Raw genomic sequence first — 18,247 nt, 5'->3', positions numbered from 1 at the left:
GAAATATTTTTATTCCAGAGAAAATTCCAGCATTGCTGCTTTGACAGTCATTTTCTCAACTAGGAAGGTAGAAGCAAATGGCACTAGTATATGATATTAATTTTCTATTGCTGTTAAACAAACTACTGCATACTTGGCAACTTAGAATAATATATATACTTTTAATCTCACACTTTCTGTGGGTAGAGAATCTGAGTGAGGCTTAGCTGAGTCACTTAGGTTCTGGTAAGACTGTGGTCTCATCTGAGGCTTAACTGGGAAGACTCTGGTATTATTAACAGAATTCAGTTCCTTGTGGTTATAGGATTGAACCCAGGTCAGTAGGTGCCCAATATGCTACTGGAGAAGAGTGGAGAAATAACCCCAGAAAGAATGAAGAGATGGAATAAAGGTGAAAACAACTCTCAGTGGTAGATGTCACTTGTGTTAGAAGTAAAGACTGATGCTGTAAAGAACAATATTGCATAGGAATCTGGAATGTTAGGTCCATGAGTCAAGGTAAATTGGAAGTGGTCAAACAGGAGATGGCAAGAGTGAACATCGCCATTTTAGGAATCAGTGAACTAAGATGGACTGGAATGGGTGAATTTAACTCAGATGACCATTATACCTACTACTGTGGGCAAGAATCCCTAAGAAGAAATGGAGTAGCCCTCATAGTCAACAAGAGTCCAAAATGCAGTAATTGGGGGCAATCTCAAAAATGACAGAAATGACCTCTGTTCATTGCCAAGGCAAATCATTCAATATCACAGTAATCAAAGTCTGTGCCCCAAGCACTAATGCCGAAGAAGCTGAAGTTGAATGGTTCTATGAAGACCTACAAGACCTTCTAAAACTAACACCAAAAAAAAGATGTCCTTTTCATCATAGGTGACTAGAACGCAAAAGCAGAAAGTCAAGAGATACCTGGAGCAACAGGTAAGTGTGGCCTTGGAGTACAAAATGAAGCAGGGCAAAGGCTAATAGAGTTTTGCCAAGAGAACACACTGGTCATAGCAAACCCCCTCTTCCAGCAACATAAGACATGACTCTACATATGGACATCACCAGATGGTCAGCACCAAAATCAGATTGATAGTATTCTTTGCAGCCGAAGATGGAGAAGCTGTACACAGTCAGCAAAAACATGACCAAGAGCTGACTGTGGCTCAGATCATGAACTCCTTATTGCCAAATTCAGACTTAAATTGACGAAAGTAGGGAAAACCACTAGACTTTTCAGGTATGACCTAAATCATATCCCTTAGGATTATACAGTGGAAGTGAGAAATAGATTCAACGGATTAGGTCTGATAGACAGAGTGCCTGAAGAACTATGGATGGAGGTTCATGACACTGTACAGGAGGCAGGGGTCAAGACCATTCCCAAGAAAAAGAAATGCAAAAGTGTCTAAGGAGGCCTTACAAATAGCAGAGAAAACAAGAGAAGCTAAAGGCAAAGGAGAAAAGGAAAGATACACCCATCTGAATGCAGAGTTCCAAAGAATAGCAAGGAGAGATAAGAAAGCCTTCCTCAGTGATAATGCAAAGAAATAGAGGAAAACAACAGAATGGGAAAGACTAGAGATCTCTTCAAGAAAATTAGTAATACCAAGGGAACATTTCATGCAAAGATGGGCTCAATAAAGGACAGAAATGGTATAGACCTAACAGAAGCAGAAGACATTAAGAAGAGGTCGCAAGAATACACAGAACTACACAAAAAATATGTTAATGACCCAGATAACCATGATGATGTAATCACTCACCTAGAGTTAGACATCCTAGAGTGCGAAGTCAGGTGTTCCTTAGGAAGCATCACTACGAACAAAACTAGTGGAGGTGATGGAATTCCAGCTGAGCTATTTCAAGTCCTAAAAGATGACGCTGTGAAAGTCCTAAAACATGATGCACCCAATATGCCAGTAAATTTGGAAAACTCAGCAGTGGCCACAGGATTGGAAAAGGTCAGTTTTCATGCCAATCCTAAAGAAAGGGAATGCCAAAGAATGCTCAAAATACTGCACAACAGTACTCATTTCACACACTAGCAAAGCAATGCTCAAAATTTTCCAAGTGAGGCTTCAACAGTACCTGAACAAAGAACTTTCAGATGTTTAAGCTGGATTTAGAAAAGGCACAGTTACCAGAGATCAAATTGCCAACATACATTGGATCATAGAAAAAGCAAGAGTTCCAGAAAAACATCGACTTTTGCTTTATTGACTATACCAAAGCCTTTGACCGTGTGGATCACAACAAACTGTGGAAAATTCTTCCAAGAGATGGGAATATCAGACCATCTGACCTGCCTCCTGAGAAATCTGTATGCAGGTCAAGAAGCAACAGTTAGAATGGGACATGGAATAATGGACTGGTTCCAAATTTGGAAAGAGTACGTCAAGGCTGTATACTGTCACCCTACTTATTTAACTTATATGCAGAGTACATCATGTGAAATGCTGTGATGAATGAAGCACAAACTAGAATAAAGATTGCTGGGAGAAATATCAATAACCTCATATATGCAATGACACCACCCTTATGGCAGAAAGCAAAGAGGAATTAAAGGGCCCCTTGATGAAAGTGAAAGAGGAGAGTGAAAAAGCTGGCTTAAAACTCAATATTCAAAACACAAAAATCATGGCATCTGGTCCCATCACTTAATGGCATATAGATGGGGAAACAACAGAAACAGTGAGAGACTTTATTTTCTTGGGCCCCAAAATCACTGCAGATGGTGACTGCAGCCATGAAATTAAAAGATGCTTGCTCCTCAGAAGAAGAGCTATGAAAAGCTATGACGAACCTAGCCAGCATATTAAAAAGTAGAGACATTACTTTGATGACAAAGGTCCATCTAGTCAAAGCTATGGTTTTTCCAGTAATCATGTATGGATGTGAGAATTGGACCATAAAGAAAGCTGAGCGCCGAAGAATGATGCTTTTGAACTGTGGTGTTGGAGAAGACTCTTGCGAGGCCCTTGGACTGCAAGGAAATCCAACCAGTCCATCCTAAAGGAGATCAGTCCTGGGTGTTCATTGGAAGAACTGATGCTGGAGCTGAAGCTCCAATACTTTGGCTACCTGATGCGAAGAACTGACTCATTTGAAAAGACCCTGTTGCTGGGAAAGGTTCAAGGCAGGAGAAGAGGATGAAAGAGGATGAGATGGTTGGATGGCATCACCGGGTCAATGGACATGAGTTTGAGCAAGCTCCAGGAGTTGTTGGTGGACAGGGAAGCCTGGTGTGCTGCAGTCCGTGGGGACACAAAGAGTTGGACACAACTGAGTGACTGAACTGAACTGACAAGGTTGAAGGCTTCAGTTTTCTGGTGGTTGGCCTGAGGCTACCCTCAGCTCCTTGCTGTGTGGGTTTTCCAACATAGCGGTTCATATCTTTGAAGCTAGGGATTGAGAGACTACAGCAAAGTGCGCACTGAAATCTTATGCAATGTTATCATGTATCATCTTTACTGAATTCTGCTAGTACAAGTAAACCAGAGGTCCTGTACATACTCTACGGGAGGAAATCACACAGGGGCACGAACACCAGAAAGCAGGGATCATAGAGATGACCAAAGAATCTGCTGACCAAAGTCACACTCAGACTTTCCCCACTGCTCAGTTCAGTCACTCAGTCATGTCCGACTCTTTGCGACCCCCTGGACTGAAGCACACCAGGCTTCCCTGTCCATCACCAACTCCAGGAGCTTGCTCAGATGCAAGTCCATCGAGTCAGTGATACATTAACCTAACACACCAAATCTTTTTCTTTGTCAGTGCTTCAATATATTTTGCCTCATCTTTAATTTTTTCAAAAACTTGAGTTAATCCTGGCTTTAACTTTCCTGCCACTATTCTGAAGAGTTCTTGTTAGTTCTAGGTTGTTTGTTTGTTCAGTATTTGTATATTTGTTTAAACATCTAAGCTAAGAGCTCTGTGAGGTTTCCCTTGATTTATTTGTATATCTCTACCTTTTCTTTCGTACTGAGACTGTAAGTTATTGTGTACAGTAGAGTTTTCCTTTTAGGATTTCTTACTCCACAATCCTCTGATGGTTTCTAAACATGACAGCAAATCTATTTTATCTAAATTTAATATAAAGACAAAACTGCTTTAATGGAATCTGTGATATGTGTCCAAATATGTACAAACTTAATCACATTCTTTCCAGACACTTTCAGAAGAGCTACAATTCTAGCAGATATTACACAAAACAGTTAAAGTGTTTCAGTATTACAGCAGCTTGGCAAGCACTAGTTAATAATCTACTTTGAGGAAGTATCATTCATACAGTTTTTCTGCCTAGGCTACTGAGGTCCAATCTTACAGGTTTACTGATGTTTCTTTCTTTTTCGTCTCTGTCGCCTTTTATGATGTACTGTTCACAGTACACAGCTTTCACAGTACACAGTACAGTCACAGCTTTCAATAGTCTTCTTCCCCTTCTATCCGATTTGTTGCTTTGAAAAAAAGGGGTGGCCATTCATGGAACTATTTTGGTTAGAAAGTCTCAGCTGATGCTGTATGGTACCCCACCTAGGTTCTACAGGTTCAAGAGAGAAGAGGTGATTCTGGGGCTCCTCAAGTTTCACCTGCCTCCAGAACATCCTCAATGTGAGCGTCAACCCAGCCTCTGTTCAGTGCCTGATACACATTTACTCAATGAATGTTTGTGGAAAGAACTATCTGACATCTATTTGCATATACAATAGATTCATGCATATGAACGGGAATTTCCGTAACAGACCCTGGAAATGGGTTCAGGAACATGTACATTTAGGCTCCTAGAGACACAGACATCTGCCCTCCAGAAGAGCTGCACTGAGTAGCTCTACCAACACCGTGAGTGTGCTGGTTTCCGTGGGCACTCACTAACACCGCACACTGAGTGAGGGGCACTGCTAATAACAGCATTCTGGTGAGCAGAGATGGGGCCTCGTTTTAAGTTCATACCGAAGTAAATGATATTCAAACATATATATTAAATATATTCATTAAACAGATACTATCATAATGAAATATGACTATTTCATGATCACCTACCATGTGTCAGGTACTGTTTTAGGTATTACCTAAATTGTAGTGAACAAGATATCCAAGATTCCTGTTCTCAGAGGATCTCATATTTTAATGGAGGAGACAGAAAGTTAACAAGAAAACAAAAAAAATAGTCTGTTGTCCTAAGGAGAGAATAAAATAGGGGAGTGGAACAGAGCTTAGAGGGAGACGGGTAGTTAGGAAAGACCTTTCTGAGACGCAGATGATCTGCTGAGAACTGACAATGCGATGAGCTGGACCCCTCTGTCCAGATGCCCTCTTTGTCTTGTTTAAACACAAGACACCCTCCTCCCTCGGGCCTTTGCGATTACTGTCTGGAACACTCTCACACCAGATATCCAAATGGCTTGTTTCTCCCTCACATTAGTGAAATGTCTGTCAAAGTCTTACAGAGAACTAGTTATACCCATCCATGAGCAATTTCAGTATTTCTATTTTCTATACAAGGTCAGCAAGACCTCCCTTTCCACATACAACATTGTGTAAAACCTGAGTACCCTTGAAGGTACTAGTTAGACATAATTTCTTTATTATTTCAAGCTTTATATCCATGAAAAAAACTGAGTCGAAGCTGGGTTTCCTATTCAAAATTTACTGCTGTATTAAAGAGTGAAATGTTACTTTTGAATTGTTTTCAGGGGTTTTAGCACATTGTTTTTACATGTTCTCAGTGATTTAATAATGATAAATTATATAAATCTATATCAGTAGAAATCTTTCACCACCTTCCAAGGTTTCCAGCTTCCCCTTGCCTAAAAATAGAGGGAAGAAGAGAACAGTTGATCATATCACAGTAGGCTGCAAGGGCAAACTTCTTTTACATAATGACAATGAATGATGAAGATTATAATGACAATGATAATAATGATGATGTATATTGAGTACCTACCAGATATGAGCCACTTTATAAACATTAACTTTAATCAGCTAGTTACTTCATTTACATTATCTGCAATCCTCCCAACAACCTCATGAGCTGATGACATCTCCATTTTCATAGGTGAAGAAATTGAGACTCAGAGAGCTTACAGAACCCCTTTTGGGACTTCTCTGCACAAATATTAGGTCTTAGAGCTGGAATTTGAATTCAAGATATGATCTCTTCAGTATACTATTCTGCCTCTAAACTAGGAAAAATGAATCTACAAAGATATCATTTAGGGTGCAAACAACTAATTTCTAAGTAAAAGCTAATTTCACAATGTTATTTCATTTTATCCTGTAATGTAATAAGCTATGGTGCTCATCTTTCCATTTTATAAATGGAGCAAAAGTGAAGTTGAGGGATTTACCTAAGATCTTGTCCAAAAGTAGGCATCTCACTTCAAGTGCTATATCTACATTAACTTTAAGTTTCTTTAGCATTTGGGGGTTATTATAAAAGAACTGAGAAGCACCAAAAGTATTGTATAGTCCCAAAATCTAATCACTTTAATATAATTAGTAAACTTGGTGGGATGAGTTCAGAAGGTCACAAATTTGTGAAAAATATTATGAAGGATTTTAAGTTTTTTTCTTAGGTATATTTATTATTCCCTCTTTATACAATATTTTTTAAATGGTTCCAAAGAGAGCTTTTAACTTTTACTCTGAGGTTTCCATGGTGCTTTACTGTACTTAAGGATGCTTTAATTTTAGAAGTAACAAATGTTTGCTCTAAAAAACAAACAAACAAGCAACACAGATGTTTTTAATTAAAAGAAAAAAAAGATGCTCTGTCATTCTGACCTAAGAAAATAACTATATCAATGAGTCAGGTATTCTTCTATGCATGACTGAAAATTATTAAAGCTTCTTGAATCAATGTAATCTGTTGCTTTATTCTGAATATTTGTTACGTCATGAAAATTGGTCAATGATTCTAATTAAAATAAAATAAATGGACTCTAAAACATAATCTCCATAATCTAATATTTACAAAGCACTTTATATTTAAAGGTCTTCCCTGGTGGCTCAGATAGTAAAGAATTCTGCCTGCAAAGCAGGAGATCTGAGTTGGATCCCTGGGTTGGGAAGATTCCCTGGAGAAGGGAATGGCAACCCACTCTAGTATTCTTGCCTGGAGGATTCCATGGACAGAGGAGCCTGGTGGGCTACAGTCCATGGGGTTGCAAAGAGTCCGACATGACTAAGCCAGTAACACTAACACACTTTTTATATTTTAAAAAGTGCTTCCATACTAGTTCATTTAATCTTTAAAACAATCTTATGAAGACTGTATCCCCAGTTTAGAGATAGAAAGGCAAGACTCCAAGAGGTCATCATATTTTTATCTTACTTAGGATGATACTGGATATAGGGCACCCTGCTATTTTATATACTCTCAAGAGAAAAAAAAATCCACCAGTTAATTGTGATATAATGACTTAACTACACCGTTGTGAGACTCATAGGACTTAAAATTAGTAGAAGGCCTAGGTTGGGGTTCTGGCATTGTACTTTACAAGTATGTGGCTTAAGAAAATTATTTCAGTTCTCTGAGCCTTAATCTTTTCATATCTTTTAAAGTAGAACTAGCAGTGACTATCTCACAGGGTTGTATGAGGACATAGGGAGGTAAAATAGTTCTTTTAAGCTGTAAAACTGATAGAATTTAAAAAATCTATATCTTTGGTATTATTATTTTAAAGTATTTCATCCGTAACAGTAATATTAATAGTCTGTTGTTGAAGGAAGGAACTTCTGGATCTAAATTGAACTATTTTATCATATTAAATAATTATTAAAGTGGTAACTGCACACAACTGCTACTGCTGCTGTCTTTCCTGAGATGAGCTGTTAATACTTTGTCCTCATGTGAACTCTGGAGAACACCTATTCTATTAATCTAAAAGAACGCATTCAGTTTGAATGAGGACATTTTCAGGCCTTGAGGGGAAATATTTCTTTCTGCCATCATCTACACTTTGTTTGTCCAGTTATAGGATAGAAACATGAACTACACTTTAGACATTCTGTTATTATAGTCAGTTGTAATTGTGCCAGGAATTACAGACCTTCATTTCTTGGAAGAGAGCTAATTCCCTACACTCTACCATCTATGTCTTCTGTAATTTACGAAGTATTCCTATATTTTTTCTGCTTTTGTGTTGGAAATCATTTTAAGTTATAGTCTATTCACCATGTTAGTACTAAGGTATACAGACATTTACTTAATTAAATCCTACATACCGTGCATTCTGTTATCCCCTTAACAACTTATTCCTGCCTTGTGGGGGAAATTAGGTCTTGCTTGTCTGGTCTTCCCTGGTGGCTCAGATCATAAAGAATCTGCCTGCAATACAAGAGACTCAGGTTTGATCCCTGGGTCAGGAAGTTCCCCTGGAGAAGGGAATGGCTACCTACTTCAGTATTCTTGTCTGGAGAATTTCATGGACAGAAGAGACTGGCTACAATCTAGCCATGCCTTTATACCTACAGCTGCTGGCAGTATATGTGATTAAACCATGTATCTGAAACACTGTCCTGGATATGATTGTCTATGAAGACAAATACCATGTGGAAGCTCTGGGGTTGATTTAGTGAGTATCTGTTCATGTATACTGAATACAGGAAACAGAGTGGAATCCTGATTTTTATGACTGACAAACTATATTATGTTTGTTTCCTATGTACCAAACAAGAATAGTTGATGGTTACTATAGATTCAAGAAGATCCCATGAAGACGGAAACGACAACCCACTCCAGTGTTCTTGCCTGGGAAATCCCATGGACAGAGGAGCCTGGCGGGCTAGAGTCCACAGGGCTGCAAAGACTTGGACACGACTTAGGGAGTAAACAACAACAACAACAACTGTGGATTTGGTATTATTAAATTATCTCAGGACTTCAATTCTCAGAAATTTATCTAACAGAAAGGGCAAATACCCAACAGTTAATTAATGTGCAGAAGGAGCAGTAGGGAAACATGAGGTAGTTTAAGATCCAAAATAACGACAGGCAACTCCTTTGGGCTTGTGGACTTTTGGTTACTTATTGACCCGATATTCAACAAATATCAAGTTTAAACATTAATACCGAATTTCAAATGTCCCAACCAACTTCTCTTTTTAAAAGCGAATATTTGTTTCTTATTACTCCAAACCTAGCCCATGGTACTGCCATCTCCTGTGTTAATCGTGGAATAGCCAGCTAGTCTTCCTGCTTTCTTCACTCTTGGTTACTCTTACAGTTCAGTTTCAAGCAACTGCCTGAGTGGTTTTTATTTAAAATGTAGACCAGATAATGTTATTCCTTTCTGCGTAAAACCATTAATGGCTCTTATGATACTCAAAATAAAATCCAAACTCCTTTTATAGTATTCAAAGTCCTATATGATCTGGCTCCTTTCTGCACCTCCACCCTTACCTCCTGGCTACTCTTCTGCTTTCTCATATATATCAGATACCCCAGGATTTTTTTTTTTTAATTTCTCTCAAATATATCAAGATTGCTCCTACCTCAAGGCTTTTGTACTCAGTCTAAAAAGCTCTTCCCATACAGGTTTTCTGCTGGCTGGATCTCAGTTCAAATATCATCTCTTCAAAAAGAGTTGCATTACCACATACTCAGATTTCCTTACACAACTGGCTTATTATATGCCTAACAGTCATCACTATCTGGAATTGTCATGTACTTATTTGCTAACTTGTTTGTCCATCTCTGCCCTTACAGTTTATTTAAACAGTTTGAGAGCAAGAACTTTGTTTATGCTGCTACCAAAGGCCTAGGTCAGGGTCGTGCCCATTGAAGATACCCAATAAACAGCTAATGAAAGAATGAAGTAAAAAAAATCTAAGTGAATCTAAATGATTACCTTCTCTTAAGTGATCTATTTTTCTCTTACTTTCTTTTTTATTTTTGGAAATTGTACTAGGAAAAAAATTACTTATTTTTCTTGAGGCTAATAATAATTTGCCTTCTTAAAACAAAACTGAGTTAACTCAAGCATAGTTGATTTTCCAGAAATCACCCAAGATTAAACTTGATATATTTTCTTAATGGAACATTATAGCAGTAACCTACTTTCACTCTGCAACAGTACAAGAGAATATGTAAGTTTACCATATTCCTTGAATGGTAAAACACCATGAATATTTACAGTGGTTATTATCTGATTCTGAATAACCAAGTCACTAGAGAATAGGTCGGCCTTAAAAAACAAGTGAAACTGTCTCTCAAATGGCATCAAAATCATGTAACCTATTTGCTATACATAAAACATTTCCTCCAATTCTAGGAGAAGAAAGATATATTAATAGTATGATTAATTTAGGTGGAAGTAAATACCATAATGCGCATTGTAAAGAGTATGGCTGATCGTCACCGAAGAAGATATATATATACATACACACACACAGACACACACACAGACACACACACACACACACATTGTTCTCCTTTGATAAATTCATGTTGGTTAATAAAAATATGTTTTGAGGGAAATAAGGAAAGCAAAGATGAGAGTTTGAGACCTAGAATAAGTAGAATGAGATGATGAAGATGTTATATCAAGTGTGAGTTTTGGATTTAAAAGAAAAATTATGAAGGCCTTTAAATATTATAGTATCACACTTCCCTTTTTTTCTCAAAAAGCCTTTTCCCATGTCTAAATAACTTATAGTTAGCATCAGAAAATAAAGACAAAAAGCAGCCATCACTGACATTCTAATTTTAAAAGTCAGAATACTGTTAATTTCAGACAGAAATACCTAAATTGCGTCAGGAGTCTTACATAAACAAATATGTGTTGTTAGATAGTCATTGCTTGGTAGGGGAAAATTCATCCTTATTTTCAATGGGTTGAGTAAAAACTATATAATTACTCAACAGTTGAACATTCATATTTCTGCTGTTGTAAGAAATGCCATGATGAAAGTACTTGTATACACATTTTTATGTACATCACTCATTGTTTTCTTTGCAAAAATACCAACAGGTGGGATTATTAGGTTAAAATATATGATCATTAAAACATTTTTATTTTCAAATAGACATTTTAAAAGGTCTTAATATATACTACAGAACAGACTCCCAAAATGTTGTGCAAACTTATATTCCCATCTATAGTGGGTGAAAATATTTACTTTCAACTTCAATTGGTGGCAGGCCCAGGTGGCTCCTAAACTGAAAAGATGAAAAAAAAAAAATGCCTAATATGTAAGTGACTTGAAAAAAGAAGTGTATTTTCTATGGAAATGTTCCTGCACCTTGCTTCATTTGCTCTGGCATCATTTGGGTCCTCAGGGGTGTTTGCACCTTTGCTCCATCTGCCCATATTAATCCTACTGGTCTCAGAAGCCTAAGACTCCACAGTTATGATTATAGTTTTACCTTCTGTTTTCTGGTGCAGGGAGGCATTCCTTTCATGGTTTTTATCTTTTGAACACACACAATTTTAAACATCATTTCTAAGTGTAGGAACAGGATGGGGAGGTTTTCAAATGAGACCACCTACCATCTTGAATTTCAACAGCTACCTCTTATTTTCTTGACAGTGGACTTTTTCATAATCAAATATTTCTATGTATACATATAATACTATTCAACTGTTTGTGGGTTTCTCAAGGCAAGAATGCTGAAGTGGTTTGTCATTTCCTTCTCCAGTGGAGCACGTTTTGTCAGAACTCTCCACCATGATCTGTCTTGGGTGGCTCTACATGGAGTGGTTCATAGCTTCATTGAGTCAGACAAAGCTGTGGTTCATGTGATCACTTTGATTAGCTTTCTGTGATTGTGGTTTTCATTCTGTCTGCCTTCTGATGGAGAAGGATAAGAGGCTTATGGAAGCTTCCTGATGGGAGAGACTGACTGTGGGGGAAACAGATCAAATTGCCAACATCCATCAGATAATCGAAAAAGCAAGAGAATTCCAGAAAAACATCTACTTCTGCTTTATTGATTATGCCAAAGCCTTTGACTGTGTGGACCACAATAAACTGTGGAAAATTCTGAAAGAGATGAGAATACCAGACCACCTGACCTGCCCCTTGACAAACCTACATGCAGGTCAGGAAGCAACAGTTAGAACTGGACATGGAACAACAGACTGGTTCCAAATAGGAAAAGGAGTACGTCAAGGCTGTATATTGTCACCCTGCTTATTTAACTTATATGCAGAGTACATCATGAGAAACGCTGGGCTGGAAGAAGCACAAGCTGGAATCAAGATTTCCGGGAGAAATATAAATAACCTCGGATATGCAGATGACACCACCCTTATGACAGAAAGTGAAGAGGAACTAAAAAGCCTCTTGATGAAAGTGAAAGAGGAGAGAGAAAAAGTTAGCTTAAAGCTTAACATTCAGAAAACTAAGATCATGGCATCTGGTCCCATCACTTCGTGGCAAATAGATGGGGAACAGTGGAAACAGTGTCAGACTTTATGTTTTTGGGCTCCAAAATCACTGCAGATGGTGATTGCAGCCATGAAATTAAAAAGGAAAGTTATGACCAACCTAGATAGTATATTAAAAAGCAGACATTACTTTGCCAACAAAGGTCCATCTAGTCAAGGCTATGGTTTTTTCCAGTGGTCATGTATGGATGTGAGAGTTGGACTATAAAGAAAGCAGAGCACTGAAGAATTGATGCTTTTGAACAGTGTTTTTGGAGAAGACTCTTGAGAGGCCCTTGGACTGCAGGGGATCAAACCAGTCCATCCTAAAGGAAACCAGTCCTGAATATTCATTGCAAGGACTGATGCTGAAGGTGAAACCCTAATACTCTGGCCACATGATGCAAAGAACTGACTCATTGGAAAAGACCCTGATGCTGGGAAAGATTGATGGCAGGAGGAGAAGGGGATGACAGAGGATGAGATGGTTGGATGGCATCACTGACTTGATGGACATGAGTTTGAGTAAACTCCGGGAGTTGGTGATGGACAGGGAGGTCTGGCGTGCTGCAGTCCATGGGGTCGCAAAGAGTCAGATACGACTGAGTGACTAAACTGAACTGATACATATACATATTTGTTTATAAGAACTTGAATGAATTGAATGAATGAGTGTCTCTTTATACAAGTCTTGAATGTAGAGAGCTCTTTACTCAGAATTGGTTTTTAACCTTTTCAAGAAAGTGTGGACCCTTGGCTGCTCTGACACTCAACCAAGTTGTTGTTGAAGTTTCGATCTAAGCTCAGGTTGGAGGTTGGCCCATGTGCACTTGCAGTGCAGGTATGAGGACAATGCAGCAGTCTGAGGGGAGTGGGTCATGAGCCAGGACCAGAGACAGCTGTGCAGAGCATTGTGGCCTGTGGTGTCAGGTTCCCTTTGCATTTATTTCTTTACACACATCTCTTGTGTGATCCAATGTGTGTCAGGTCTAACGGGTATCTAGGCTGCCTAACGGACCAAGCCCCACTGACCTTCTGCTTGACACGGAATCTACCTAGACCCTGAGGATTTCACCAAATGACACTGACTCACCACAATATTAGAGTAAAAAGAGTCTGTCTACATCTAGCCAGTCTCTGTATTCATTACCCCTTCAGATTAGAATGCATTAAGGAGTGTCCTCCGGCAAGGGTTCCCTCCAGTCACCCCCAAAATTGCAACTGTTATTCAGCAGACAGAGTAACAAGATAGACCTTCATTCTTCTCTTCTATGCAGTTCTACTTCTCCTATATTGACAAGCTTTGGGGATTTGCCTGTATCTGCTTTGAAGATTCCCCCCTATTTTTCCATTCTATTTACCATTTCCATGGGAAGGAAGGTAGAAGCCTGTGCTTATGCTGTCACTTTACCGGTGAAGTCAACAACTTCCCTTTTTATAAAAGACCTCCTATTGGATACCCAGACAGATACTGCTTTAATGTGCATTTTTCTTAACTAGAACTGCTTCTTCCTGCTTTTGTTATAAAATTTTGTTAACTTAAATGTCAATCAAACAAAGATTACACTTTAAAAGATGTAGTTATTTCAAATAAAGATTACACTAAAGCATCACAAGACCGACCATGTAAATACTGATGGAGAGCAATGTAGAGACCTCCAGGGGTTCCAGTACTTATTGGAAATGTTTATTACGTCTACATGCTGTCTCACTGAAGGTGAAGAGAACTGAGCCGATCTAAGCTTCCTTATGGTTAGCAATAAACAACTGAAAGATAAGACGCCAGTTCAGACACGTAACCGCAGTTTCCTGTGATGATTACATTCTAACTCAAAATCAATAATAACATTAAATGTTATATATTAAGAAAAGCTCTCATCTATCACATTTTCAAATGTATCCAAGTTGAATGAAGCTTTAGAAAATTACTTAATAATTACCATAGAGAAAAAGTATTAATTATTTAAATTAATTACCTTAAATAATAATGTGGTACCAGTGGCAGTAACACCCATTTATGGAACATCTTATACTATCAGGCTCTTGACATGTATCTTGTGTAATTCTTCGATCCTGCCCCTTGAGACATTATGGTCTCTGCCTTTCACAGGAAGGAACAGGCCAGAGCTTACTTAACTTGCCTACTAGGCTGGCTGACAGACTGAGAGGCTCTCTGAGGCACCCTGAGGAGACACCGCGATTCTGAGGTACACTGTTTACAGGGATTCCAAGTGCTACTGAACTCCTGGCTGCCTCTGTGAGTCACAGACTTCTCCACTGCTAGAGGTATTTTTTGGACAGGTGGATGGCCATGTTTGCAATGCTCTAGAGCATTTGTGTTCCCTGTAATTCTACATGAGGGGTTCTTAAGTTGGGATTCATAAACACATTCATAATGGATGAAAAAATGTGTTCAATTGCACATTTCTGGGAAGAGGACTTTCATCAAATTTCAGTGGAGTACGAGATCCAAAAATGGTTTGGAACTGTCCTCTAGACATTCCTTAGAGACTGCCTTTTAAATTATAAGACCTAAGAAATCTTAATTTAATTTCTAAGGAAATTCCATAGTATAACATCCTGGAGTGTACTTAAATTAACAAGAAAGTGGAGAGAATTACCCAAATGAAAATTTCAAACTGTAATTTGAAATAATCAGATAGCCAGGACAAAGGAAATGAAGTGGAGAAGCTGAATTATCTACCTCCTGATAGTGATTTTCTCCTTTGCATTACAGATAGAAAAAGCTACTGCTTAAAGAGAAAGAAAAATGAGCTGGGTTTATCTGAATTATCACACTTAAAAGATAAGTCATTAAAAAAAAAAAGATAAGTCATATATAATTACAAAAGTGCTGGGAAATATGCAAACATTAGCAACTGTGTTTCTAAATAAGAAGACAACATAGAAACTATTTATTAGTTTTAAACAGCAGAGTAGGTATAATCTTATTAACAGATAAAAAGTATAGATGTAATTCTTTTCTTCTAAAGAAGTTCTGCTGAACTTCAAAAAATTTCTTTGAATAATCATGTTTGACAAATACAAAGGTTAATGGCAGCAAGGTAATGAAAATGAATAACTGCAATGTCCACAGGGCTATGTTTGTGAAGGTGTTTCTCTCTGCTGTTGCCACCCTCACTTAAAAAGGTCTGACATAAAATTCTGATCTTACACATAATACATTAGTAGTGGTTATTTTCATCCCCTCTAGAAACACAGAATTTCTTTACATAAAAAGCTTTTATAGGGTTTCTAAAATATATCTAATTTAAAGAAATGTAATAGGTTATACAAAACTATAAAAAAATGCTCACTGCAAGAATTTAGCAGATATTCTTAGAAGCATGGATTCCAATCCTCTATAGCATTGTTTTAAAGTCAAATGTTACTTTAAAGGAAGAGTCTTAAATACTACCTATTTACTAAATCAAGTCATTTACTTACTACTTTAATATTCAATTTACTTACTATTTTAATACTTGATTAAAACAGACTTCTATTTTGTACATTTTTGTAATTCTTTAGTATATTAACATAGACTTTTGCTACGTGTGTGTGTGTGTGTGTGTGTGTGTGTGTGTGTGTGTGTATCTGGTCCCTAGCATAGAGATTATGAGTACAAACTAGAGGAATAGTAGAATGTAAAAGGCCAGTACAAAGACAACTGGTGGACAGACTGACATCAAGGAAAGAGACAGAAAACAAACAATAAAAAGGAAGTTCAAATATATGTTGGGGAAAAAAGTGCCTGGAGATAGGAAGAGGGAAGGATGGAAATGCCCAATCATTGAAGCTTTCCCCAAGGATCTCCCTGTCAGCGGGGAGGTCACTGAGAGCATTGGAGGTGTCCAGTGACAGAACATGCAGTTCCTTGAGAGAGTGTTCCTCAGCTCTGAAGAGCAGGGAACTGGTTCAGCTCTTCTACAGCCCTTTAATTAATTACCCTGCTGACTGCCCCAAGGTTTGTTCCCAATTTTCTCTGGTTGTGATCCGGGGGGTTTCACAGTTATATTTAATGTTTCAGCAACCTTGTCATTCATCTTTATTGTGTTCTAGGGTCTTTTGCTCAGTTGGGCCTTACCTTCAATCTCATTCCATCTGTTTTATACTATTAAAAAATTCCTCAAGGTTGATTCCACCCTTCCAGGTCTCCAGTGCTGTTGTGGATTTATTTTTAGAATTTATTATACCATTTCAAAGAGACTTTAGATGGAAGTAGAGGCAAAAAAAAAATCTTAATCAGCTATCTTCTGTTGGAAGTCATTTTAAGCATTTAAAACAAAACAAATATTCTCCTCCTACAACTGGCTGCATTAAACCTTTTAAGGTTTTTATTGATAAGCTATCAATTTCATCATAGACAAACCAATACATTTCACAAGAGCAAATGATCAAATGTGAAATTTTCTTCTTTTGTTTTGCTAAATAAGTGATTATTAAAAGAGTGAAAACGTATAGAAAACTTACAATCCATATCAAGTATGGCACGGACAGATTTAACAAGTTCCTTAGACTCAAGTGCCAGTGTTGCTGGGATGTTGTGTCCATTCTTTCCCAATGGCGTGAGGGACGTCTGGGAAGCTAACAGAGCTCTTCTTTCACTAGGAGGGCAAGAAAATAAAGCTGAACTTATTACATAATGAAGAATATCTATCTTTGCTAAATCTGAATTCTTATTAGTTATAAAATTGTACAAAATTTCTGATTTCTGACAACACTGTATTCTTATAGTCATAAACTGAAATGATGCTCACAAAATAATACTTATTTTCAATTCTTTAATACATAATAAATAAAAATATTTAAAATATTAGGTTGACTTTATGTGTAAGGAAAAGGAATAGAAGGACAGCTCCTCCTAAATCATTGTTTGGATTACATGATGTAGCCTTTTATTTAGTCTTACAGACATTTAAATTAAACACTTAAACATAAATTCATTAAATAGACATTTACTACTATTTCTAGTAGTATTAAATATAAAGTCTACCACTAAATTTGCTCCTGAAATTATCTCTTAAATTATCTCTTCCATTTGCTGTCCCTAAATCTAAAACAGCCTAGAGCGTTTATACCACTTTTAAAAAATGCAAATTTCACCTGAAATGCATGCATTCTGATATAATTAAAATGCAAGGTTTTACTTTTACCATTATGTTTAAACTTTTACTTGAAAAGAGACAATTTTAAACTGACGACAAAGGCATCATTACTTATAATCCATCTTCCTAGACAAGACAGTATTAATTCACAAGGAAAAAATAAAGCATTAACTTTCAAATTCAAATACAGAGCCTTTCTGTGTAGAATACCAAGGCCAATATCCACTACAGAAGATACAGCGTATTAAAAAGACTGAGCCAAATTTTACTCCTGTTTAACTTTTCAAGCTGTGGTAAAAGCTGCTTAAGGGTTTTTTTTTTTTTTTTTTTTAATTGATATAAAGTTGATTTACAATATTGAATAACTTCCAGGTATAAAGCAAAGTGATTCAGTTATATATATATTAATGTTGCTTTTTAAAGTTACCTTTGTTCCATGAATCTGCAAGAGCAGACTGGCTTTTAAAAGGTCATTTTTAATACCAAAACTTTTGAATTATTATTCAAGGCCACAATGAAACCTTGGGTGGTAGAAGTTGGGGTCATGTCTAAACCATAAGAGGAGAATCTAATTGCTGAGTATTTTAACATCTTTACTGAAAATAATCATCACGGAATACACATAATTATCTTACATCATAAGCAGTATGTTGCTATTGTTGTTGTTTAGTCACTAAGTTGTGTCCAACTCTTTTGTGACCCCATGGACTGTAGCCTGTCAGGCTCCTCTGTCCTCAGGATTCCTCAGGCAAGAATACTGGAGTGGGTTGCTATTTCCTT

General features: G+C 37.3%; 1 protein-coding gene across 5 annotated transcripts in view; it reads right to left on the bottom strand.

Moving 5' to 3' along the window:
* STXBP4 (syntaxin binding protein 4) overlaps positions 1 to 18,247 on the bottom strand; it is a 206,321-nt gene that overhangs the window by 56,842 nt on the left and 131,232 nt on the right. For 4 of the 5 annotated variants that reach the window (XM_061142569.1, XM_061142570.1, XM_061142568.1 and 1 more), the window contains one exon: positions 16,833 to 16,966. In XM_061142569.1, the coding sequence (XP_060998552.1) occupies positions 16,833 to 16,966 (134 nt within the window). Of the gene's footprint in view, positions 1 to 5,683; positions 5,799 to 16,832; positions 16,967 to 18,247 lie in introns of those variants that run through there. The other variant, XM_061142572.1, reaches the window with a different exon arrangement.

Source organism: Dama dama, chromosome 5, assembly GCF_033118175.1.
Source record: "Dama dama isolate Ldn47 chromosome 5, ASM3311817v1, whole genome shotgun sequence".
Lineage (NCBI taxonomy): Eukaryota > Metazoa > Chordata > Mammalia > Artiodactyla > Cervidae > Dama > Dama dama.
The sequence above is the reverse complement of the archived record's forward strand: the minus strand, read 5'-3'. Positions and strand labels throughout refer to the sequence as shown.